The sequence below is a fragment of the Mobula birostris genome, chromosome 8, assembly GCF_030028105.1.
Source record: "Mobula birostris isolate sMobBir1 chromosome 8, sMobBir1.hap1, whole genome shotgun sequence".
Taxonomy (NCBI): domain Eukaryota; kingdom Metazoa; phylum Chordata; class Chondrichthyes; order Myliobatiformes; family Myliobatidae; genus Mobula; species Mobula birostris.
Genome location: NC_092377.1, coordinates 29,810,554 through 29,836,521, shown reverse-complemented (window position 1 = coordinate 29,836,521; position 25,968 = coordinate 29,810,554). Strand labels below are relative to the sequence as shown.

The following is a 25,968-nucleotide window of genomic DNA, read 5'->3' as shown; positions in this document are numbered from 1 at the left end:
GCTATACCTACTCATGGGGGAGGATTGAGGAGTAAACCCCGAAGTAAATATCCAGAGTTGGAGTCCCCAAAGCAGTCTAATGTTGAGTACAACAGTGACTGGCAACTCTGTCGACACTGCTAGTACCAAATTGTATCAGTCTCTGCCTTTCCTTTGGGTTCATCAGATGCATGGAGAGAAGCAGTTTGCTACACGGGCAACAGCTTGCTTTCCATATTGTCCTGCCCAGGCTTGTATATCTATTAAGCTAAGATGCAACATCCATGGTCGACCCTGACTGACAGAGCCCTCATTCACTCACTCAAATCCAAATATCACACAAGTGACCATCAGCCAATTGAGTTCATAATGAGTCTATGTAGAAGCAACTCAGTTCTTCTCCCCGTTCATCCAGCTTCCTTTGACTACTACAACTGACTGAATACTCTCCACCTTGCTAAATAGTTGCAATTCCAATACCACTCAATTGGTCTGACATCTTCCAGGATAAAGGGGCCCACTTGAATTGTACCCCCTCTTCCACACTAAACTAATTCCTTCTATATGCAGTACAACAAGGTCACAGTTTGCACCATACACAAAAAGCACTTTCCAGGGTCAAAGTTCTGGAACCCAACAGAACAGCACAATTCGCCAGAAGGACTGCAGTGTTTTAAGGGGTCAGCTAAGCTTTACCTTCTCAATGACAACTGGGACCGGCCAATAAATGCTGCCCTTGTCTGCAACAGCCAGATCCATGGAACTGAATAAATCAAGGGAAGAAAAATATAATTTCAACACCTTATACCCTTAAAGCTATTTGCCTCACAGTCTAACATTTTTCAGCCTTGCTATGGAGCAAAAGTGAACAGATTAATGATTCTAGAAAAACTGTAAAGCCACCTAATTGCACAAAGAGTAGAGTGCACTTGGTCATCTGCAAATCAGGAAGTAAAAAGAAGAAACAGATATTACCTTGATCTGCACTGGATACTGCTGCACCTCTGATCAGGTTTGAAGTACTAACATTCAAGGAAGCAGTTGCTGAAGGCTGACGAACAGGAACGCCAAAACTTGGTTCATTCCTTTCGGGACCAGACTGAGGTGGTGTCTGCAAATGTGCCTGAGTCACAATGCCAGCTGAGAACAAGTAAAAGTAACTGCTATAAGTGGTTTGAGAACAGAAGTTGTCAATGTTACCGCGACTCATGGAATTTTGGGTGGTTGTATCCTTGCAAAGGGACAATAATACCTTCTGTTGGCTGTCCCAGGCCTTGTTAATTTGCAATTCACAACCACTGTACCCAACACAACCAGTAACTGCACACTTTAGCAGTTCATAAAAGCTTCTTTGTGAATATCTAAAATAATTAAATACACAGTAATTACCAATAGATTTTTAATTTACAGATGTCTTTGAGTAAGGTAACTACTGCGTTAGCTGCAAGAAGAAATCTGATTTGTGAAACCTGGGAAAACAAAATTAGCGAAAAAAAATTGTATTTATATACATTTAAAAGTATGATCATCTTACCAGCATTTGGCCAAAGATAGCAACTTGCACAAAAACAAGTAACTGACAAAGTGTTTTGAGCTCCAGATTGAGGATATTACAGTGCAAACTTCAAAATAAACCAAACCTTACTTTAATTTTGTATCACTGTACTGCTGGTTCAAGAAAGAATGAAGGGAATTAATGACCTTTAGAACATTCAAACACACAATAATCTTTCTATATTCATATTCAAACCACCCTTCCCCCATACCATTCCAAACAATTACCCAGTATTGTGACTGAAAAATTAATGCCTATTGGATAGCTACAGCACTTTGTTTAAACGACCATCAGCAAGATCTTAGTACGGCAATGCTGACATTAAATTGATATTAAATTTTGTAACTTCCCTGTAAGTTATTTATAACAAAGAATATTTAAAATCAGTAAAAATGTTGCTGATTAGACTGTGCACGTTCTTACATTTCAGGTCTCCATAAACAAGTTCGACATATTCTCACCATTGCACTAAATAGATCTCTGGATATTTCAATAAAATAGAGGGAAAAGAGCATCTTAAAAGTTAGTAATAAATTCATGTTTGGTATCAATGGGAACTTGTACCTATCCAGATCAAGAATTGTTATTTTAGTGATTAATCTAGAACTTGGAATATAGAAGAAACATTAAAATATTAACCTGAATACAGATTTATGTTTTATATCTTTCACATTTATGTTAACAACACAATGTTCACATTTATGGCCACAAAAATATCACGTTTATTCAAACTTATAAGTTGAGGTCCATAACACTTTATTTCAGCAAACACTGAAAATGAAACTCAAAAGTAAACTTGTGAGTTCTTCCCCAGCATCATAACTTTACAACGGTATAAAAATCCAAATGAAGAGCATGAGCCAACAAAGTATATTTGCAAGTCTATGCTCTTGAAACACAGATTGGCAAATTTTTAGATGACATTCATATTCATACAGCGATCCAAAGAAAAAGCAAAGTGCAGGAAATAAAATAATTAGCAAGCAGTCTGGAGTTATGTCAATTCATCAATTGACTAATCTAATGCACTGTCAAATATTATACTTAAAATGTCCTGGTTTATTATAGCTTAAAACCTACCCAACTCTCAAAGAGATAAAATCACATTAACTGTATCAGAAACAGATAAAAGTCCTATTTACCATTTCCTTACAGTATTATGGCCAGAAATTCAAGGAGTATCAATTTGAAATATTAATACTTTTCAGCATCTCTGAAGAAAACTTGTCTTATTTCCTGACAATTTTTCTCCATCTGCACTATGCACTTGATATATTTCTAACTAGACATTGCAAATCACTTTTCTTAAGTAATAAAGGGAGGGATGTTATAATTTAGCAAAAATATAACTCTGTCAATCACACAAATTCTAGTACTATATCATAAAGGAAACTGGAAAGAGGATGAGAATGATGCATAAAGAAAGGGCAACATGATAGAAATGAAGATTTAGAAGGGAAAGCTTTGTCAAGAAGGAAAGAATGCAGCTACTTGCACTGTGAAAAATTCCACCTCACCATGGATCCAAGACCCTAATGCTAACAAGTCAACAAAGTAGAAAGCCAAGGTGACAGTCACATATTCCTGTCAAAACATTGAGCTTTGTTTTTAATAATGTATCTCTTAATTTCTGCTAGTTAACTATCGTTCAACCAGCAGAGGGAGGGAGAGAGAAAAAGATCAAGTTGCTTACCAACAGGTGCTTTCACTGAAACAGCATGTGTCTGCACACTGGATAGAGTAGATGATCCATTAGGAAAGGCTGGCTTTACAAGGAGATCAAGTTTTTGTGGGGCACGGGGCAAGGTGGATGACTGGATATAGGGTCCAACTGCAGCTACACGGCTGGGTGCAGAAGACACCACTTGTTGTGGAATATGCTTGTCAGATGAAACCTACACACAGAAACATAGTCAAACAGTACATTTATTTCTTAATCAATTACAGCAATTAGTTTATCATCGTTTCCAGCCTCACTAAAATATTCTTTTGCATTGTGTATTTTGTCAACCAATAAAACAAAATCTCCCATAAATGTAACAAAGTCAGTCATATTATGTTTAATTGAATTTAAAATTCTAAACAGTTTCAAATAATGTAAATATATAAACAAGATTTACAAATAGACAGATTTGTATTCTGGTAGAGACATGCATTCAGTGGCCACTTTCTTAGGTGCACCTGTGCGTTAATGCAAGTATCTAATTACCCAACCATGTGGCAGCAACTCAGTGCATAAAAGTATGGTCAAGACATTCAGTTGCTGTTCAGACCAAACATCAGAATGGGGAAGAAACGTGATCCAAGTGACTTTGATCACTTTGCTGGTGCCACATGGGGTGGTTTGAGTATCTCTGAAACTGATCTCTTGGGATTTTCACGTACAACAGCCTGTAGAGTTTACAGAGAATGGTGTGAAAAACCAAAAAAAATCTAGTGAGCATCAGCTCTGTGGGCAAAAATCCCTTGTTAACCTTCGTTAGTCCTGACGAAGGGTCTTGGCCCGAAACGTCGACTGTAGCTCTTCCTAGAGATGCCACCTGGCCTGCTGCGTTCACCAGCAACTTTGATGTGTGGTACCTAATGATGTGGTCACTGAGTGTAATTGTTTTTGTTTCACCCATTTAGCTTTTAGGGTTTGTGCATTACTGGCAAAAACAGCATTTATTGCCAAAACCACTTTCCCTGGAGTCTTTTTGGCAAAGCTACTGCCACAATGCAGTTGTATACAAGGTTCCAGAATTTAAACTTAATTATGATGAAAGAATAGCATTAATTCCCAAGTCAGGATAGACACATCTTTGAAGGGGATATGCAGACAGTGGCATTTCTCATGTACCTGAAACACTTGCCATCTTAGTAGTGGAATTCTCGCGTTAGGAAAGGACTGTTGGGGTAGCAATGGTGAGTAACATCAAAGACACCGTGCATCAGTAATGGAGAGAACGCTGAAGTTGGCTAATGGGATGTCAATCAACTAGGTTACTTTGTTTGGATATTAGGAAGTTTCTTCCATGTTATTGAAGTAACACTCATCCAGGGATGTTGAAGATATTCCATCATGCACTTGACTCATGCCTTTTGATGACAGAACTGAACACAATGAGTGTGCTCTAACCACGGTTTTAGAAACATAGAAAACCAACAGCACAATACAGGCCCTTCGGCCTACAATGCTGTGCCGAACATGTACTTACTTTAGAAATTACCTAGGGTCTACTTTTCTAAGCTCCATGTAGCTATCCAGGAGCCTCTTAAAAGACTCTTCCAGCACCATCACCGGAAGCCCATTTCGCACACTCACTACTCCCTGAATAAAAAACTTACCCGTGACATCCCCTCTGTACCTACTTCCAAGCACCATAAAACTGCCCTCTTGTGTTAGACATTTCAGCCCTGGAAAAAAGCCTCTGACTATCCACACAACCAATGCCTCTCATCATCTTATATACCTCTATCAGGTCACCTCTCATCCTTTGTCGCTCCAAGGAGAAAAGGCCAAGTTCACTCAACTTATTCTCGCAAGATATGCTCCCCGAAAAACCAGGGTTTTACAGAGCTGCACATTACCTCGCGGCTCTTGAACACAACTCCCAACTAATGAAGGCCAACACACCATACTCATTCTTAAACACCCCATCAACTTGCATGGCAACTTTGAAGGATCTGTGGACGTGGACCCAAATATCCCTCTGTTCTTCCACATTGCCAAGAATTCTGCCATTAAGCTACACTCTGCTTTCAAGTTCAACCTTTCTAACCGTGTCATGTCATCATCCTGTTAGAAATTCCTAAATCTTTGTGAGAGCACTTCTCATTCTTTTAGACTCAATCAAGTGAATAAAGGCCTCTTTGACCCATCCTCTCCTTATAGTTCAATCCAACCATCACAGGAAACAGTTGCTAATACTCCCTTGATGGCAAGAATTTCCTTACTCAGATAAGGAGACTAAAAACCACACAAAAATCCAGATGAAGACTCATCATGGTCTGCACAGATACAACAACATATCCTTGTATCTGTGTACAAATCCTCTTGCAACAATGTCCATGGACCATTTGGGTTCCTTAATCACTTTTTGTAACTGGTGGTGTTCTCCTGGGTGTCCTTCCCTTTTCTCAGTCTATGTACATCAATTAATAATCAGTCTTACAAACACGAGAAAGTCTGCAGATGCTGGAAATCAAAGCAACACACACAAAATGCTGGAGGAACTCAGCAGGCCAAGCAGCATCTATGGAAAGGAGTAAACAGTTGACATTTCAGGCCGAGACCCTTCATCAGGACTGCTAAGGGCTCTCAGCCCAAAATGTCATCTGTGTGTGATTTTCTCGTGTTTGTGATTCTACAACTATACTGCGGAGTCTTGTCCAGGAATGCCTACCTTGAAGTTTAAACCTTCCAGAACTGATGAAGGGTCTCGGCCCAAAATATCAACTGTTTACTCTTTTCCATAGATACTGCCTGGCCTGCTGAGTTCCTCCAGCCTTTTGTGTGTGTTGCAATAGTCGGTCTCTTTGATTTTAGAGTGAAGTTCACAACCTCACACATAATCATGTTAATCTGCATCTGTCATGTATTTGCATTCTTCCTTAATGTGCAAGTCACATTGAAGCTTCTCCAAATCCTCCACACATCTCATATTCCTCCCAACTCTGTGTCATCGGCCACTTGATAACATTACATTTAGTTCCCTGAAATGTTGGGACACAAGTACCCAAAAAGTCACTGCCTGCCACCTAGAAAAAGACCCATTTTTTTCTTTATCAACCAATTGTCAACCAGTTATTTTGTAATGTAGAGTAATTTTATACAGCATAGCAACACACATCAGGACTGAAACGTTGACTGTACCGCTTCCTAGAGATGCTGCCTGGCCTGCTGCATTCACCAGCAACTTTGATGTGTGTTGCTTGAATTTCCAGCATCTGCAGAATTCCTGTTGTTATACAGCATAGTATCCTCAAGTTCATGTATTTCAATCTGGAAGTAAATGCAATTGAGTAGTGTCTCAAAAACCACACACTCAACATCATCCAGACCAAGGAATTCATTGTGGACTTCAGGAAGGGGAAGTTGGGAGAATATGCACCAAGCCTCATGCTCTTGGGAGTCAACATCTCAGAGGATCTATCCTAGGCCCAACACATTGATGCAATCACAAAGATTCAGTACACCAGCAAAGACTTTTTAAAGTGTCTATGGATGTATGGTGAAGAGCATTCTGACTGGTTGCGTAACCACCTGGTATGGAGATTCCAGTGCACAGCATTGCTGCAGAGAGTTGTAGACTCAGCCAGCTCCATCATAGGCACTGACCATCAAGGACATCTTCAAGAAGGCAGGAATAATTACTGAGAACCTTCACTATCTGGGACATGCCCTCTTCTTGTTACTGCCATGAGGGAGGAGGTACAGGTGCCTCAAGATCCACACTCAATGATTTAGGAATAGCTTCTTCCCCTCAGCTGTCAGATTTCTGAACAATCGTGAATAGTACCTCATCATTCCTTACTTTTTGCACTACGTATTTAGAACATAAAAATCTACAGCATATTACAGGCCCTTCGGCCCACAATGTTGTGCCGACCATGTAACCTACTCTAGAAGTAGCCACCGGTAGCCACCCACTTCAACTCTGCTTCCCATTCCCATTCAGATATGTCCATACATGGCCTCCTCTACTGCCATGATGAGACTAAACTCAGGTTGGAGGAGCAACACCTCATATACTGTCTAGGTAGTCTCCAGCCCCTTGGTATGAACACAGAATGCTCCAACTTCCGGTAATTCCCTCCCCCTCCCTTCCTCTATCCCTATTTCACTCTACCCCCTCCCCCAGCTCCCTCATGGTTCCGCCTCCTTTTTCTACTACCCATTGTTTTCAGAGCTATGACGTCAATGCTTCCCCTCCCTCACCCCTTCCTCTTTCAAATTAGTGGTCTTTCAACTGAAGCTACAAGCATTCTTCAAATCCTTCCCCATCTTTCATTCTTCAGTCCTGATGAAGGGTTCTGGCCCGAAACGTCAACTCATCTTTTCTAACTGATGCTGCCGACCTGCTGAGTTCATCCAGCGTACTGAAAGTGTTGCTTTGATCACAGCATCTGCAGATTATTTTGTGTTAACCTACTCTAGAAACTGCCTAGAAATGCCCTGTTGCATAAGCCTCTATTTTTCTAAGCTCCACATATCTACCTAATAAGAGTCTCTTAAAAGACTCTATTATATCCACCTCTTCCACTGTCGCTGGCAGTTCATTCCATCCACCCACCACTGTGTGAAAAACTTACCCTGACATCTCCTCTGTACCTACTTCCAAGCAACTTAAAACTATGCCCCCTCGTGTTAGCCATTTCAGCCCTGAAGAAAAGCCTCTGGCTATCCACACAATCAATGCCTCTCAACATCTTATACACTCAGGTCACCTCTCATCCTCCATCACTCCAAGGAGAAAAGGCCAGTTCACTCAACCTATTCTCATAAGGCACACTCTCCAATCCAGGCAACATCCTTGTATTTATTTTGTATTGTATAGTAATTTTACGCCTTTGCACTGTGTTGCTGCCACAAAACAACACACTTCACATCATATAACTCAGTGATAATCAATCCAATTCTGATTAATGGGACCTTTTCAATAACCTTCTGAAAGTCCAGATACACCACAACCACTGGTTCTCTCACTTTACAAGCTACACCTTCAAAAAATTCTAGTAAATTTGTGAGGCATGATTTCCATTTCATTAACAAACCCCAACTTTGTTCAGTCACACTATATATTTATAGTAAATACAAAGAGAATTAATGACAATGAACTATGTGCATTAAATGCACTATGTGCGGGAGGTGGGAGGAGAAGATGGCGGCGCAACGCAGCTTGCAGTAGCCACTCCGGTCGATATCTGTTATCTGTCAAATAGGATGCCGTGCACAATCCTGATTTGATGGAGACAGACGTGAGAGCACAGAGGAACATCTGGTGAAACTTCTGAAATGCCTGCTTCGCTGTCGCTGCTGCTGTGTGATCCAGAATCTCCGGAGGGGAGGGCCCCGAGTCCTCAGCTTTGCTTGTTGCTCGGCGGCTGGGGCGGGGTCGAAGTGCTCGGCTGAGGATGGTGCTCAGTGCTCGGTATCAGAGGGCTGGTTGGAGGCTCGAAGTTTTCGGACGGACTCAGAGTCGGCTGCGGTCAGGAGCTTCCAATGCATTGGCAAGTTTGCGGCGCTTGGAGGTTCATGGCAGGGAGAGTTTCTCCCTTCTAGTGTCTGCGTGAGATGATGGGGCTATCAGGACTTGAGACTTTTTTTTTTACCGTGCCCATGGTCTGCTCTTTATCAAATTACGGTATTGCTTTGCACTGTTGTGATTATATGTTATAATTATGTGGTTTTGTCAGTTTTAGTCTTGGTTTGTCCTGTGTTTCTGTAATATCTTTCTGGAGGAACGTTGTATCATTTTTTTAATGCATGCATTTCTAAATGACAATAAACGAGGACTGAGTGTCCTCATAGTCTAAGCTAATGTTTAGTAACTTGAAGATGTATGCAATTCCAACTTGCTTGTGCTACTCCAGACGATGAAGAAGTTAGTACAGCACAGGAACCTGGATTATTTGCACTTTCTTTCTCACAAATATAGTACTTCGTGGTCAAAAATGCTGAGTGGAAAGTGAAACATAGCACTGTTATATCTGCAAAGATGCTGCCTAACACTCTTTCCCATCAATGTTGGACTTCTTAATGGACTGATTTTAGACTCGGTCATTTTCAGCTGATGCTAATAAGGTATTAAGCCCTTAATAGCTATTAACATCATTACAATAAAAACTTGCTTTCAAATTTTTGAATAAGTGTCTGACCATAACCTAAAGCCATAATTTCTGAATTTGATGTTTGATACAGCATAAAACTTCTATATTATAATATTAATTTGTAATATGCAAATAGCTTTCTTTGCATGCAAAACACCCAGTAGATTCGTTTCTGCTCTACCTTCTGAGTGAAGATACAGAGGCTTGAAGGACTTGTAATCCAGCTTTAAGAACAGCTTCTTCCCTATTGCTACCAGATTCCTGAACCAATCACCTCTTTCACACTCTTTCCCTGATGGTGCAATCATATTGTCATACTCTTAGTTCCACTTTTCTCTGATATTCTGGTATTGTCACTTTAGGATGTTTGTTTCAATGTTTCAGACTGCACTGCAATGCTTGTTCTATTCTACTGTTTTTTGTACTTATTGTCATATTTATTATTTTATTTTTATTATAATTTATTATGTTTATTCCATGAGCTTCAGGAGAACAAGGAATTTCATTGCATCCAAATGTATATGACAATTAACTAATCAATGCACATTAAAAATTTAAAAAGAAAATCAATGTTTGCCGAGCAAGGGGGTAAAGGGAAAACAAAGAGTGGCTAGAGGGCTCTGAAGCAAAATTCAAAGCAGAATTCAGAGTATATCAAGATTACCTAAAGAAAAAGCAGCAAAATCTACAAAGCAATTTGTATTTAACCATATTCAACTGAAAAACGCAAATTTTTTTTTTAGGTAGTCCAAACTTACTGGAACATTCTCTTTTTGTTGTAAAGCGGCCTTCTTTTTCCACAGACGCTCACGCAGATCCCCAATACGTCTGTCCATTGATGCAACTTCAGAGTTACGCTTGTTTAGGGTCTCTCTTTGATGCTGAAGCTTCGCATTCTGCTCCTGGTTCAATTTATTCCTCAACTAGTTCACAAAACAAAAAAACAATTCTTTTCTTTAGTAAATATTCTACAGTATTATGAAGTTGGAAAATTATCACGTAGAATTCCAATTAATTTTTCCGCTGTCTACAAAAGTAAACTAGAATAAATTTGTTGCTACAGTTAGCGTAAATGATGGAATTTCAGTCTTTCTGCCCTTCTCTGGAATTTCTAACTGTTCAATATAGGGATAAACCAGATGATTCTTTGAGGCTGTACATTTGAAAAGTCCAGACCAAAAGCAATATTGAGGTCGTCAAGGCTAAAGATGAATGGGCAATAATAACAAAAGATTAGAAGAAATAGAAGAGGTGAGGGGAGGGATGAATAGGAAGACAGTGGTCTTTTGCCAGCTACCTTATAGTTTCTCAGTGAGGCGGGGGGGGGGTGGGGGGGAGAAACAATTTTGCTCATTCATCAACTTAAAGCTTAAAGCTGTTGGGCTTTTCCAGTGCTGAATTCCAACTTCAAAACTAGCTGTGGCAAGTGAGATGCCAGCTTTCTGACTAATGGCCACAAATCTCCAGTCATTTGGGTAGCAACAGAGCAATAAAGGAAAGGAATTAATAAATAGACTTTAAGTACTATCAGTTAACAATCCAGAGACTGGTCTTGGAAAAATTAAAATGAATCAGATCCGGTAAATCAGATAAGATCAAAACAACTAAAGATAGGAAAAAAATTTACTGACAAAGGAAAATCTCCAGAGAGATGGGTTAATAGTCAAATAGAAAACTGATCTAATATGTCTCTGGCATCAGGCAATGTTAATTACAGGATCAGTCCCTGAAGCTGATACCTATTGTTCAATCATCCTTATTGTACACAGTCATCACACTGTATGTTAAGATAATGCCACCTATGGGTATGATCCTTCACAATACATTACCTGTAGTTCTTTATAGAGCCTATCAAGCTCAGCCACAGCAGACTGGTTGTCATGATAACCATCAATCTTTCCGCTTTTCAACATATCCAGTTGCCTGGTTAGCTCTTCCACCTTTGCAATAGCAATTACCAATTCTCTCTGCTTTTGTTGGAAGAGACTGTTCATCTGTTCAATCTCCTCAACTGAAACAATAAAAATTCAGGCATTTAGCACGCAAAATCATCATTTTTCAGGGCAAAATGAAAGAACTTGCACCAAATTTCTCCCAAAATGCAAATTAAACTGAATAAAGCTTGCAAATATATCTAATTTGAATACTGAAAGCCAATTGGCTTCACTATCAAAACAATCAAAATAAACAGTGCCCACCTTGATGACATCATAATGAAGTATGTTAATAAAGTGAATTCAACCAGTTATTTTGGGTGATGGAGAAGAAGAAATAAGAGGCATAGCTACCAATGCAAATCAGAATGTTCAGTGTGGGAGAGACAGAGAAAGAGCAAAGAGGGAGGAAAAGCTGAGAATAGTGATAAATGTGGTGAGACAGGGAGAAAAGGTAGGAAGGATAGGAGAGGATCAGAGCAAGGACTGAAGAGGCATTGGGAAGGAAGAGCTTGGCTGGGAGGTTAAATGTATAATTAGAGATGAGTGAGATTCCTGTCTAAATAAGATCACCTCTCATTCTCCTCCAAAGAAGATACGGTTCAACCATTTAGAATCCATGAAGAACCATCCCTATTAGATTGATGGATTACAAGAGTTGACACAGACTTGATACACCATATGGTTTTCTTCTATATTAAGCTATAAGACTTTAAGACGTAGGAGCAGAATTAGGCTATTCGGCCCTTTAAGTCTCCTCCACCATTTCATCATGGCTGATCCATTTCCTTCTCAGCCCCATTCTCCTGCCTTCTCTCCATAACATTTCATGTCCTGATTAATCAAGAACCTGTCAACCTCCGCCTTAAATACACCCAATGACTTGGCTGCACTGCTACCTGTGATAATGAATTCCACAGATTCACCACCCTCTGGCTAACGATGTTCCTCCTCATCTCCGTTGTAAATGGACGTCCTCTATTTTGAGGCCGTGTTCTCTGGTCCTAGACTCCCACAACCAGAGGAAACATTTGCTCCACTATCTCCCCTCTATCTAGGCTTTTCAACATTCAGTAGGGTTTCATTGAGATCTGCAGCCCCATTCTTTTAAATTCCAGTGAAAATCGGCGGGAGGAGAGAGTGCAGTGCACTGTGTGTGCGCAGCCCTCCGGTGAAAAATGATATCGTGGAGTTCCGCCTGCAGCTCAATGGAGTAACACATAAATTCTGTGCCTGCCTTTAACTCCTCCTTTTCCCCAGTCAAAACCTTGAATTATTCAACTTTTATTTTCTGGATCTTGGAGGGAAATAGTGGTTATTATGTCGTATCCTTTAAGAAGTGGAAAACAGTCTTTTGAACCAAGCAATGGAAAGGGAAAAACTCCGAAAGAAAAATCAGAAGATATGCCTGTCTGGGCTGAGCGTTTGGAACGTATGTTGATGGATCTCAGTAACAAAATGGATAATAACACTTCTGAGTTGAAGTCGTTCCAACAGAGTTTACAGACTATTGAGGAAAATATTCTTTCCTTGAATACTGAGTTTAAAGAATCGAAACGTCAGATTGCAGATATTTCAACCCGATTGGAACAGGCTCAACGCAAAATTGTCAATTTAGAGGCAAAGTCTCAGCGAAACAACATTCGTATTTTAGGTCTTCCAGAAGGCTCAGAAACTGGGGATTTATTGCATTATTTTGCCAATCTGTTTCAATCTCTGTTCCCGGATATTCCATCTCAGCCTCCCGATATTGAAAGAGCTCACAGAATTTTCACTGCGTCAGGTAAAACTCGACCAATTTTAGTCAACTTTCTTCGCTTTAAAGTTAAAGACCAAATCATAAAATGTGCAAGAAAACAAAGTTTTTAAATTTAACGGTTCTGAGATCCATTTTTATGAAGCTTATCCACAAGAAGTTATGCAACAACGGATCAAATTCATACCGGTCATGAAAATTGCTTACGAAAAAACTGTTTCCATCCTTGAGATATCCAGCGAGACTAAAGCTTTTTCCTAAAGATTCTACCCCTCATGTCTTCTTGGATCCCCAAGCGGCATTGGATTTTGTCAATTCTATTGTGGAATCGTCTGATGTATGAAAGATATTAGAGTCTCTGAATAATTCTCCGAAAGAAAACAGGTTTTGAAGACTTCGGCATGCTGAAGATATCTTTTGTTCAATGGATTACTTAAAGAAGAGGTGGTCTTCTTGGTTTGATTAAAGAATGGCTTTTTTTTTTGAAGACTGTTTAGTACACGGACTGAATTAATACAGCGGATAGATTGTGAACTGGTTTGATTATCTGTTTCTATTTTTCTTTTTCTTTATTAATTAAGCGATAGGCTGCTTGCAGCTTATATAGATTTTTTTTATTTTATGGAGTGTTTAGTAATAGATAATTAGCTTTCATTCTTTTGTTAAATAAGGTAGTAAGTTAAAGAATAATGGCGCTGCTTTTCTCTCTTTACAGATTAAACTGTTTGGGTTAATAGTATTGTTTTGACATCCTTGGAGACTGTCGTTGCATTCTCTTAGCTTATTTTTATTGATTAAGTATAAACATTTTTTTCTTTGCTGGGCTTTTTTATCTTAAGATTACGTATTTTCTTTGTAAGGGGAGGGGGGGAATATGGAGAAAAAACTTTTAATCATTATTTAAACTGAGCGGCACGCGGAACTCCGTTCTTATGTCTCTTTTCTTGGGGATGCGTCCGGCTTTTTCTTTCTTTCGCCAGATTTTCTTCCTTGGGGTTGGTGGGATGTTTGGGGGTATTTTTGTATTTTGGGGTTTATTGTGGGATTTTTTTTTCTCACACACTTTTTGTATTTTTTCCCCATTATGGAGTTCCGGAGCATGTGCGTTTTCTATTTGGTTATATTCATCACCGCCATCTTTGATTAGCCCGCGATGGTATGCGTGTATTGTCGTGTTCAGAATAATATTCAACGGTACTTATCAGATAAACATTATTAGTTGGAATGTAGCTGGTTGGATCACCCTATTAAGCGAAGGAAGACACTTAAAGTTATTAATCGATTCCAGCCCGATATAATTTTTGCTCAAGAAACGCATATCAGATCGGGCGATCAAAAAAGATTTTTTAAAACATGGAAGGGCCTTCAATATCATGCTACTTGTCAAAATAAAACAAAGGGGAGTATCTATTTTTATTAAATCTAATATTTTATTTATTCAAGAAGACATTGTTTCAGATAATAATGGTAGATTTTTAATTATTAAAGTAACTATTTGTAATAGAAAAATTGTCCTGGTTAATCTATACGGACCTAATGTAGATGATCCTTCTTTTTTTAAAAATGTATTTGGTTTATTACCAGGCTTAAATGAATATATGCTGCTGATGGGAGGTGACTACAACTGTTGCTTCAACCCTTTGATTAACAAAAGTTCAACCAATCAGCAGCCTCGGAGTTGTTCAGCAACACTCATTAATTCCTTTTTAACTGATTATGGTTTCATAGAAATCTGGAGAAATTTACATCCTAATGACAGAGATTATTCTTTTTATTCACATGTTCCTAATAAATATTTGAGAATTGATTATTTTATAGCTGATTTCCGATTTTTGTCCAAAGTCCAGAAATGTGAATATGATGCTATTGCAGTCTCGAATCATGCGCCTTTAAGTTTAAATTTTGAGTTAAATGATGTTAGTAATGTAAACTTGCCTTGGTGCTTTCCAGAAAATTTATTACAAAGTTCGGACTTTGTTAAATTTTTTTAGAGATTCAGATAAAAGATTTCTTTCTTTTTAATAATATGGGAGATGTTTCAAAATTGATTATATGGGATACACTCAAAGCATATTTGTGAGGTCAGATAATATCTTATTTGGCTAAACTCAAGAAACAGACAAAAATAGAATTAGATAGAATTTCCAAACTAATTAAAGATCTAGATAATACTTATGCAGTTTCTCCTAATGTTGATTTATTTAAACAAAGGGTCAAACTTCAATCACAATATAATTTACTATTAACTTATCCTATTGAAAGAAATTTGCTTAAATTAAAAAGTCAATTTTATACGTTTGGAGATAAAAGTAACAAGCTATTAGCATCTCAACTTAAAGCAGTTAGAACTAAAGGACAAATTTTAAAAATTCGTAAGAGAGACGGTAGTTTAGCTTGTAATCATGAAGATATTAATAAAATTTTTCAAGACTATTACAGTGAACTCTATAAATCTCAGTTTCCAGCTGACCCTTCTAATATGTAACACACATCAAAGTTGCTGGTGAACACAGCAGGCCAGGCAGCATCTCTAGGAAGAGGTACAGTCGACGTTTTAGGCCGAGACCCTTCGTCAGGACTAACTGAAGGAAGAGTTAGTAAGAGATTTCTAATATGTATGCCTTTTCACAAAAGACTGACTTTCCTAGAATATCTGTTGAAGATCAGCAAATTCTTGATGCTCCTCTTACCGAAAGAGAAATTCAGAAAGCTATTCTCTCAATGCAATCTGGTAAAGCTCCTGGATTGGATGGTTTTACTGTAGGATTTTATAAAAAATTTGAACATTTGCTTACTCCTTATATGCTGGAAATGCTTAAAGATTCTTTTCTGTTAGGAGAGTTACCTTCCACATTTTATGAAGCTTCTATTTCTTTAATCCTTAAGAAAGATAAAGATCCTATTGATTGTGCTTCATATAGACCTATTTCATTATTAAATTCTTTCAAAAATAGTGGCTAATCGGATGGAGAATATACTAGCTAAAACTATTTCTCAGGATCAAACGGGTTTTATAAAAGGCCGTTATTCTTTTTCTACTACTCGGAGATTGTTAATTATTATATACTCATCCCTCTCTAAGACTCCCCGATGTGTTGTTTCTCTAGATGCTGAAAAGGCATTTGATAGAGTTGAATGGAAATATCTATTTAAGGTTTTAGAGAAATTTGGTTTTGGTACTAATTTTAATAAATGGATCAAATTGATACATAAAAGCTCTATTGCCACTGTTATCACTAATAATTATAGATCCCCCTTTTTCCAACTTTCTCGGGGTACGAGACAAGGATGTCTGTTAAGCCCTCTGTTATTTAATTTGATGTTGGAACCCCTGGCTATTGCACTTCGTGAAGCTAAAAATATTCAAGGAATTTCTATAAATGGGACTATTCATAAGATCTCCCTTTATGCGGATGATCTTTTGGTTTATATTTCGAATCCCGAACAATCTATTCCGAGCTTATTGAAATTATTAAATGAATTTGGATTGTTTTCAAGATATAAATTAAACCTGCATAAAAGTGAATTATTTCCTTTAAATGATTCCACTTCTATATATGATAACATTCCTCTAAAAGTTATGGATTCTTTTAAATATTTAGGTATTACCATTACTAAAAATTATGGAGACCTCTATAGAACTAATTTAGTTCCCTTAGTGGATTTTATGAAGCAATTTTTTTCTAGATGGAATCCACTTACACTTTCGTTAGTAGGTCGAATTCACGCAGTTAAAATGATGATTTTACCAAAATTTTTATATGTATTTCAAAACATTCCTATTTTTCTAACTAAGAAGTTTTTTGATCAAGTTGACTCTATTATTTCATCTTATGTTTGGAATAATAAAAGACCAAGAATTGGAAAATGTCATTTACAAAAATTAAAAAAGGATGGAGGCCTTACTTTGCCTAATTTAAGAATGTACTATTGGGCGGTTAATATACGTTATGCATGTTCTTGGTTATATTGGACCGATAAAAAGCAACGACCATCTTGGGTTGATTTGGAATTGAAAACTGTGAAACAATTTCATTTAACTTCGTTATTAGGAGCTCCTTTACCTGTACAATTAGCCAAAATTTCTATTTTAAATATAAATCCTATAATTAATCAATCATTACAAATTTGGTATCAGTTTCATAAGTTTTTTAATCTTAAAAAATTTAACCTTCTTAGTTTAATTTATCGAAACTGTTTATTTAAACCTTAATTTAATGATCCTACCTTTTCTCTTTGGAGGATAAAGGAACTTTTTCCTTTATGGACTTGTTTCAAGAAGGTCGACTGATGTCCCTTGAGAAATTAGTAACTAAATACTCTCTCTCATATTCACATTTTTGCAATATCTACAGGTCAGACATTTTTTTACAAGAATATTTAAGTAGTTTTCCATATATACAAGATTCTGACCTGTTAGATATTATTTTAAAAATGAACCCTTTAGTGAAAGGTTTTATTGGGAAAATTTATAATTTATTATTACAACAGGACAATTATCCTTTACTTAAGATTAAGCAAGATTGGGAAAGAGAGCTTAATATGACCTTGATAACAGAGGATTGGTTGCGAATTTTGAAGCTAGTCAACTCTTCTTCAATTTGTGCCAGTCATTCTCTAATTCAATTTAAAATTGTACATCGTTATTATTTGACGAAGGAGAGATTGTCTAAAATATTTCCTAATGTAAATAGTCAGTGTGATAGATGCAAAACTGAGATAGCTACATTGACACATATGTTTTGGTCATGTTCTGTATTGAAACAATTTTGGAAATCTATTTTTTCTACAATCTCTGAAGCTTTAAAGAATCAATTTACAACCTAATAAATTGACAGTTTTGTTTGGTATAATTCCTCAACATATTCACGGTGTTTCTATATCTGACCAATATGTAATTGCATTTGTCACATTATTGGCTAGAAGGACTATTTTATTAAAATGGAAAGATGTCTCTGCTCCCACTTTGATACAATGGTTCTCTCAGGTGATGTTATGTCTTCATTTGGAAAAAATTAGAAGTCAAACTTTTGATCCTAAATTTGACTTTGAGAAAAGGTGGGGTTCTTTTGCCTGTTATTATCATTTGACTTGAGTTAATTAAGATGGTCCTTTTCTGATGCTTGGTTATATGAATTTGGTTGGCGGTTTGATGTCTTTTTTTAAATGGAAGCTTGTATGGTGCATAGCTCCGGGTTTGTGCTCCAAATGGTTTCTTTTTCCCCCTTTCTTTTTAAATTAACAGGGGTTTTCTCTGTTTTAGTTAGTAGGGGTTCTTTTTTTCTTTCTTTCCTTTTTTTCCATTAAAAAAAAGTTTTAATACTTTGTTTTTTGATTATTATTGGTATACTGTTCAGCCTGGTTGATAGTTTAACCTTTACTCTACATATGGATATGTTATCTTGATTATTTTGATGTATTTTTCTCTGCTGTTGATTTTCAATAATAATTAATAAAAAAGATTTAAAATGAAAAATGATTTTGTATCCGTTAAATAGGGGCTGTGGGCAATTCCGATTTGATGGAGACAGACGTGAAAGCACAGAGGAACATCTGGAGAAATTTCTGAAACGCCCGTTCGCTGCTGTCGTGAATCTTCCAGAGGGAAGGCCTCAAAATCCCCAGCTTTGCCTGCTATTGGCGACCGAGATTCAGGTCGAATCGCTCGGATAGAAATGGTGTTCGGTACTTGGTGTCAGAGAGCTGATCGGAGACTCGAAGTTTTCAGACGACTCAGTCGGACTGTGGTCGGGCATGGCAGGGAGAGTTTTTCTTCCTTCTCCTGTCTGCGTGAGATGTGGGACATTTGAGGGACTTTGAACTTTTTACTGTGCTCATGGACTGTTCTTCATCAAGTTATGGTATTGTTGCACTGTTGTAACTATATGTTATAATTATGTGGTCTGTTTTTTCAGTCTTGGTCTGTCCTGTGTTTTGTGATATCACACCGGAGGAAATATTGTATCATTTCTTAATGCATGCATTACTAAATGACAATAAAAGAGGACTGCATGTCTTCATAATCTAAAAAGACCCAAAGCCATCAATCAGTCCTCATATGATAAGCCTTTCATTGTCGGAATCATTCTTGTAAATCTCTTCTGAACCATCTTCAATATTTGTACACCCTTTCTTAAATACGGGGCCCAAAACTGCTCGCAATATTCCAAGTGAGGCCTTACCAGTGCCTTATAAAGCCTCAACACTACACGCTTACTGTTATATTCTGGCCCTCTCAACATGAATGCTAACATTACACTTGCCTTTCTCACCACTGACTCAACCTGCAAAATAATCTTGCGTGAATCCTGCAAAGGGGCTCCTTTGCAATATAGATTTTTGGATTTTCTCTCCAGTTTATAAAAACAGTCTATGCTTTTAATCCTTCTACCAAGGTGCATGACCATACACTTCCTGACACTATATTCTATCTGCCACTTCTCTTAACCCCATTCTCCTAATCTGTCTAAATCCTCTGCAGCCCTCCTCCTTCTGCAACACTTCCTGCCCCTCCACCCACCTTCATATTGTCCACAAACTTGGCCACAAATTACCAATGCCTCCACAATCTCTTCAGTTTCCTCTTTCATAATCCTGGGGTGTAGTTAATCTGGTTCATATGACTAATCTACCTTCAGACCTTTCAGTTTCTCAAGTACCTTCTCCCTAACAGCAACTGCATTCACACCTGAACTCTTCAACTTCCGAGAATTCTGCTGAAGTCTTCCACAGTGAAGACTGATGCAAAATACTTATTCAGTTCGTCTGCCATTTCCTTATCCCCCATTACTACCTCTCCAGTGTCATTTTCCTGCAGTCCAATATCTACTCTCTCCTCTTTTTCACTCTTTATATATCTGAAAAAATGCTTGGTATCCTTTATTATTGGCTAGCTTACCTTCACATTTCATCATTTCCCTTCTCATGCCAGTTTTAACTTCCCAATTCGCCAACTTGCCACTAATTTTTGCTCTCTTAATAGCCCTTCCTTTTCCTTTTATGTTGGCTTTGACTTCCTTTGTCAGCCTCATTGTGTCATCCTGCTTTTAGAATACTACTTCTTCATTGGGATGTATATATCCTGCACTTTCTAAGTTGCTCCCAGAAACTCCAGCCATTACTGTTCTACCAGCATTCCTGTTAGTGTCTCCTGACAATCAACTTTGGCCAGCTCTTCTCCAAGGCCTCTGTAATTCCTTTCACTCCACTGTAATACTAATACATCTGACTTTAGCTTCTCCCTGTCAAATTGCAGGATGAACTTTTTCATAATATGATCACTGTCTCCTAAGGGTTCCTTTTCAATTTTGTCACCCTTTCATACTACAAATAATCCCACTGACTTCAATACTATAAGGAAATGTGAGAGACACAAGTGAATATGGTGGCTTGGATTACATAAAGTTATAGGTTTATTAAAAACAGTGAAATAACAAAGACAGTGACTAGGGTTGAACAGTGCTGGAGCACATCCTGGAAATGTTCCACAGGTAACATTCTGCCTTTGAGAATATTAGAAGTGCAGTGAGAAGGTGGGTGCAATGCTTAAAAGAATATGTGTTATAGATTTGCAATGAGCAACAGATTTAATTAAGTTATTTAATTCAGAGCATTAAACTTTGAACAGATGAAAATGTTGATTCATTGAACAACATTATACTCATCAACAACAAATTACATTGAAATAGCACCTTGACTATGCAGGAACTCAATAGGATAATGTGATTCACAGAAGAATATATTAGAACAGGTGACCATAAGCTTGGCAAAAGAGGTAGCTTTGTAAGCAATATGTTAGAGGGAAAAAAAATGAAATTGAGAAGTTCCACTATTATCTATCCAATTGTTTTTGAAGCCCAGCTGTGGCTTCTCTTCTAGTTACTGCTTTGTTACCTCAAGTGTCACCAAGAGCCTATCCTTGATCTTTTGTATTTCTCGTATGCATACTGTGCCCCAACGACATACTGCAAAATGAGTCAACTTATTTACATATCCATCTCTACCATCTTCTTATATTTCTACATTGTCTCCAAATTGCCATCCAGGAGTGGGAAGTGGAATATCTTTTCACCTGAACATTGGAGAGGTTTGTGCATTGGTTTTGATCAATATCAGAAGCCTGGGCCCCAAAACTAAAGCTCCAGATTCTCCTGTCTGTGAACTGTGTGAAACTGAAACAGCATTTTCGCAATATCAATGTCATGTGGAATCTAAACTGACCTTGAGGCTCTCAAGTCACCTGACAACAATGATGCTCATATTAAGCTACGTGATAACCATTTTCGCAACATCACTAGAATCAATGTCTTATCTCACTTGGAACCCCTTTTACTTTTTGATATAACTACTTTAATACACTTCAGATTAGCCTTCCTTGCTCCACCATTTGTACATTGAAAATCAAATGAAAGGGATTTGAAAGTAGATAGTCAAAAATGATTCATTCTTTGGGAAAGATATCCAACTCTTCTGTTCTATCCCATGTTCCATTCTTCCATGTCTCTGTGCCCATCGGCAAACAGCTGAAGAGTAAGCATCATTTCAGTTTTAAAATTCACATTCTCGATTGCAAGTCCCTCCAGTAGTGCTTTTGACAGATATGACTCACCCAGTCTCCCATTGCTTAGTCGTTTTTGTTCCACCTGTCCTTTAAGTGTCCGTACATTCTTCAATTTGGCCTCTTGACTTTCTGCGATCTCGCGAAGCTTTTTCAGCTTCTCCTGTTCTGCTAACTGTTGGTCACGATGGTCCTGCTGCTTCAAGTATCTCAGATGCTGCTCCTAAACATTTGTATGAAAAGAACGTAAATATCAGATTTATAATGCTCATATGCAAAAAGAAAACATTATGAAATGTAGAGTTAAACCTCCGTTAACAGTTTAATTTCACATTTCCAGCCATTGCTATATTTCTTCCTTTTGTAATAAAATAAATCTTCGCTGCACTATTTCTAAGCCAAGTACTTCTTTTCTTAAGCAAGATAACCGTACACCTACTCTACTTGCCACATCTCAAAAAATTCTTATCAGATGTGTCAAAACTTAGCTTCTTTATCAGGGAGGGGAAAAAAAACCTAATTAAATCAGTCAGCCAATCTTATGTCACAAAAACGAGAAAACCTGCAGATGTTGGAAATCCAAAGCAACTCAAAATGGTGAAGCAACCTATGGAAAAGAGTAAACAGTTGACATTTCGGGAAAATGTTGACTGTTTACCAAAATGTCAACTGTTTACTCTTGTCTATAGATGATGCCTGACCTGCTGAGTTCCTCCAGCATTTTGTGCATGTTACAGCCAATCTTACGTGTTCAATTTCCCTCTTTTCTCCCCCCAAATTATTCCAGGAAATGACAAACAGTTCATTGCTGTACAAAACAGAAACAATTGATTTTAAAAAAAACTTCTTCTTTGCCTTTTTAGAAAAAAGCTTCTAGGTCCAGTATTAATTAAATACAATGTCATTCAATGAAGCCAAGTCATAGGTTGATTAACTAGTCCACATTAAACTGGCTAGCCTATTTGTAGGGTCTTTATATATTTATTAGGAAAGGTATTAAATGACTAGAATTGTGACGTCTGCCAACTATAAAAATCAAGAGAGGGGCAGGTCAAACCAATTACCATGCCAAAGTAGTATTTTTCACCATCACGTGACCCTGTTACCACATAGTATCAATCAGCAATAGAATTATACAAGAGTCAGTATCTTTAGGAAAGGAGAAAATTGACATGATTAAAGAAACATAAAATAGTAACATATCTTCAATTTATAATGATAGATCTTGGTTATGTGCTGCATTCATTTCCCAGTACAAAATGCATTCAAAGCATAACACAAAAGCAAGAGGAACTAATAACCGGAGAGGTGCTGCTCTCACTGCTAAACTTGTGTGGATTCTTCCGAGGTTAACAAAAACTCAATTTTTATTTCCAGTAAACTTGTTGGACTCCTCTCCCAAGTGTTCCCCTCAGTCGCTTCCCAAGACTTTATACAGCTACCTAACTAGTGTAAGATAACTTCAAAACTGAGTCCTACTTTGTAGATGAGAGGCTGGAACAATTTATGTTTGAAGGTTACACTGGACAATAATATTTTTCCAGAATTGTTGCTTCCTCAAAGTTTTTATGTGGTTATGATAGACCACTTGAAGCTGAACACAAATATACTTTCAGACTACTTGTATCACGTAGGAATTTGAAGAAAAAAAATTAACAAACTTTTATTGAATATATAGTCGGCCGCTCCTTATCCGCGAAGGATTGGTTTCGGGACCCCTCGCAAATACCAAAAAACATGGATGCTCAAGTCCCTTATTCAACCTGTCTAAATGAGGTGGACCTTAGGACCCAGCAGAACCCCAGACCTTATTTAACCTATCTCAGTGCTGTGGACATTAGGACCCGGCGGCGGAGCTCTGAATCCGCAGTGTTTCTGTTCACGAAAATAATCACGATCGAAAATAAAGTGGAAATAATAAAGCGATCGGAAAGAGGTGAAACGCCATCGGTCATTGGAAAAGCGTTAGGCTGCAGTTGGTCAACGACTGGAACAATTTTAAAGGATAAAGTGAGAAAGGCCCTGCCCCAATGAAAGCTACAATTATTACTAAGCAACGCAGTGGTTTAATTACTGGGTTTTGGGTTTATGATCCTCCACATCAACCCGGCACGGATGGAGAGCACGCTCAGGAGCGGTCTGTCACTGGATCAAACTCGAGAACTTCCACTCCCAAGCCTGGCGCTGAAATATATGTTTCTTAAGTGTTTTATATGCACAGAAAGCTAAAATATATACTATATACTAAGACAAACATTTGACTAACTGACGCTAAATAATACCGGATGCACCTGTTCCGACTTACTTCGTAATAGAACTTCCATTTTTTTTTCAATCTCGATCCACGATAACCTATGCACATCCTCCCGTATACCTTAAATCATCTCTAGATTACTTATAATACCTCATACAATGTAAATGCCATGTAAAATAGTTGGTATACTGCATTGTTTAGGGAATAATGACAAGAAAAAGAGTCTGTACATGCTCGAACAACAAGTGCTGGAAGAGCATTTCCGGGTTTCCTCGATTCGCGGTTGGTTGAATTCGCGCATGCGGAACTTGTGGATAAGGAGGGCCGACTGTAATGCGTTTAATCGCATAATGTGCTGATGCTTTGCAATAGTTCAACTAAGCTAAAAATATTTTGTTAATGATTTTTCATTTGTACTCCATTTCTGAGCTTAATTGCTTGTGTCCCACAATAACAAGCCAGCATTGATGGATTCCAGTTACCGTGATACTCTTTCTCCATGATTGCAATGACGTGGTGAAACCTTTCACCATGCTCGTCGTGAACAGTGCCAAGATTTGCAGGGAAGATGGCTAAATGGGAATGCAACAAATGTAAGGAGTCCAGGTTTTGTCTTGGTCGCCAATTTTGCACCCAAAGTAGAGCTCATAGGCTTTCGTAATAAGTGGAGTCATGCTCAGCCTTTGAGATATACAGTTGAATCAGAAGTTTACATACACCTTAGCCAAATACATTTAAACTCAGTTTTTCACAATTCCTGACATTTAATCCTAGAAAACATTCCCTGTCTTAGGTCAGTTAGGATCACTATCTTATTTTAAGAATGTGAAATGTCAGAATAATAGTAGAGAGAATTATTTATTTCAGCTTTCATTTCTTTCATCGCTTTCCCAGTGGGTCAGAAGTTTACATACACCTTGTTAGTATTTGGTAGCATTGCCTTTAAATTGTTTAACTTGGGTGAAATGTTTTGGGTAGCCTTCCACAAGCTTCCCACAGTAAGTTGCTGGAATTTTGTTCCATTCCTCTAGACAGAACTGGTGTAACTGAGTCAGGTTTGGCGTGAAAAGTGCAAATCAATCACAGAACAACAGCAAAGGACCTTGTGAAGATGCTGGAGGACAAGTACCTATATCCACAGTAAAATGAGTCCTATATCAACACAACCTGAAAGGCTGCTCTTCAAGGAAGAAGCCACTGCTCCAAAACCACCATAAAAAAAGCCAGACTACAGTTTGCAAGTGCACATGGGGACAAAGATCTTACTTTTTGGAGAAATGTTCTCTGGTCTGATGAAACAAAAATTGAACTGTTTGGCCATAATGACCATAGTTATGTCTGGAGGAAAAAGGGTGATGCTTGCAAGCCGAAGAACACCATCCCAACCGTGAAGCATGGGGGTGGGAGCATCATGTTGTGGGGGGTGCTTTGCTGCAGGAGGGACTGGTGCACTTAACAAAATAGATGGCATCGTGAGGAAGGAAGATTATGTGGATATATTGAAGGAACATCTCAAGACATCAGCCAGGAAGTTAAAGCTTGGTCGCAAATGGGTCTTCCAAATGGACAATGACCCCAAGCATACCTCCAAAGTTGTGGCAAAATTGCTTAAGGACAACAAAGTCAAAGTATTGGAGTGGCCATCTCAAAGCCCTGACCTCAATCCAATAGAAAATTTGTGGGCAGAACTGAAAAAGCGTGTGCGAGCAAGGAGGCCTACAAACGTCACTCAGTTACACCAGTTCTGTCTGGAGGAATGGAACAAAATTCCAGCAACTTACTGTGAAAAACTTGTGGAAGGCTACCCAAAATGTTTGACCCAAGTTAAATAACTTAAAGGCAATGCTGTCAAATACTAACAAAGTGTATGTAAACTTCTGACCCACTGGGAAAGTGATGAAAGAAATAAAAGCCGAAATAAATCATTCTCTCTACTACTATTCTGACATTTCACATTCTTGAAATAAAGTAGTGATCCTGACTGACCTAAGACAGGGAATGTTTTCTAGGATTAAATGTCAGGAATTGTGGAAAAACGGAGTTTAAGTGTATTTGGTTAAGGTGTATGTAAACTTCAAACTTCAACTGTGTGTGTGTGTGTGTATGTATAAAAAACGTATT

General features: G+C 38.0%; 1 protein-coding gene across 1 annotated transcript in view; it reads right to left on the bottom strand.

The window, feature by feature from the left end:
* LOC140201205 (apoptosis-stimulating of p53 protein 2-like) overlaps nt 1-25,968 on the bottom strand; it is a 98,747-nt gene that overhangs the window by 25,791 nt on the left and 46,988 nt on the right. Inside the window, exons 6-10 of the mRNA XM_072264931.1 lie at nt 21,645-21,816; nt 11,176-11,357; nt 10,105-10,269; nt 3,228-3,429; nt 955-1,119 (exon numbers count right to left, since the gene is read on the bottom strand). Of these exons, the coding sequence (XP_072121032.1) occupies nt 955-1,119; nt 3,228-3,429; nt 10,105-10,269; nt 11,176-11,357; nt 21,645-21,816 (886 nt within the window). The remainder of the gene's footprint in view (nt 1-954; nt 1,120-3,227; nt 3,430-10,104; nt 10,270-11,175; nt 11,358-21,644; nt 21,817-25,968) is intronic.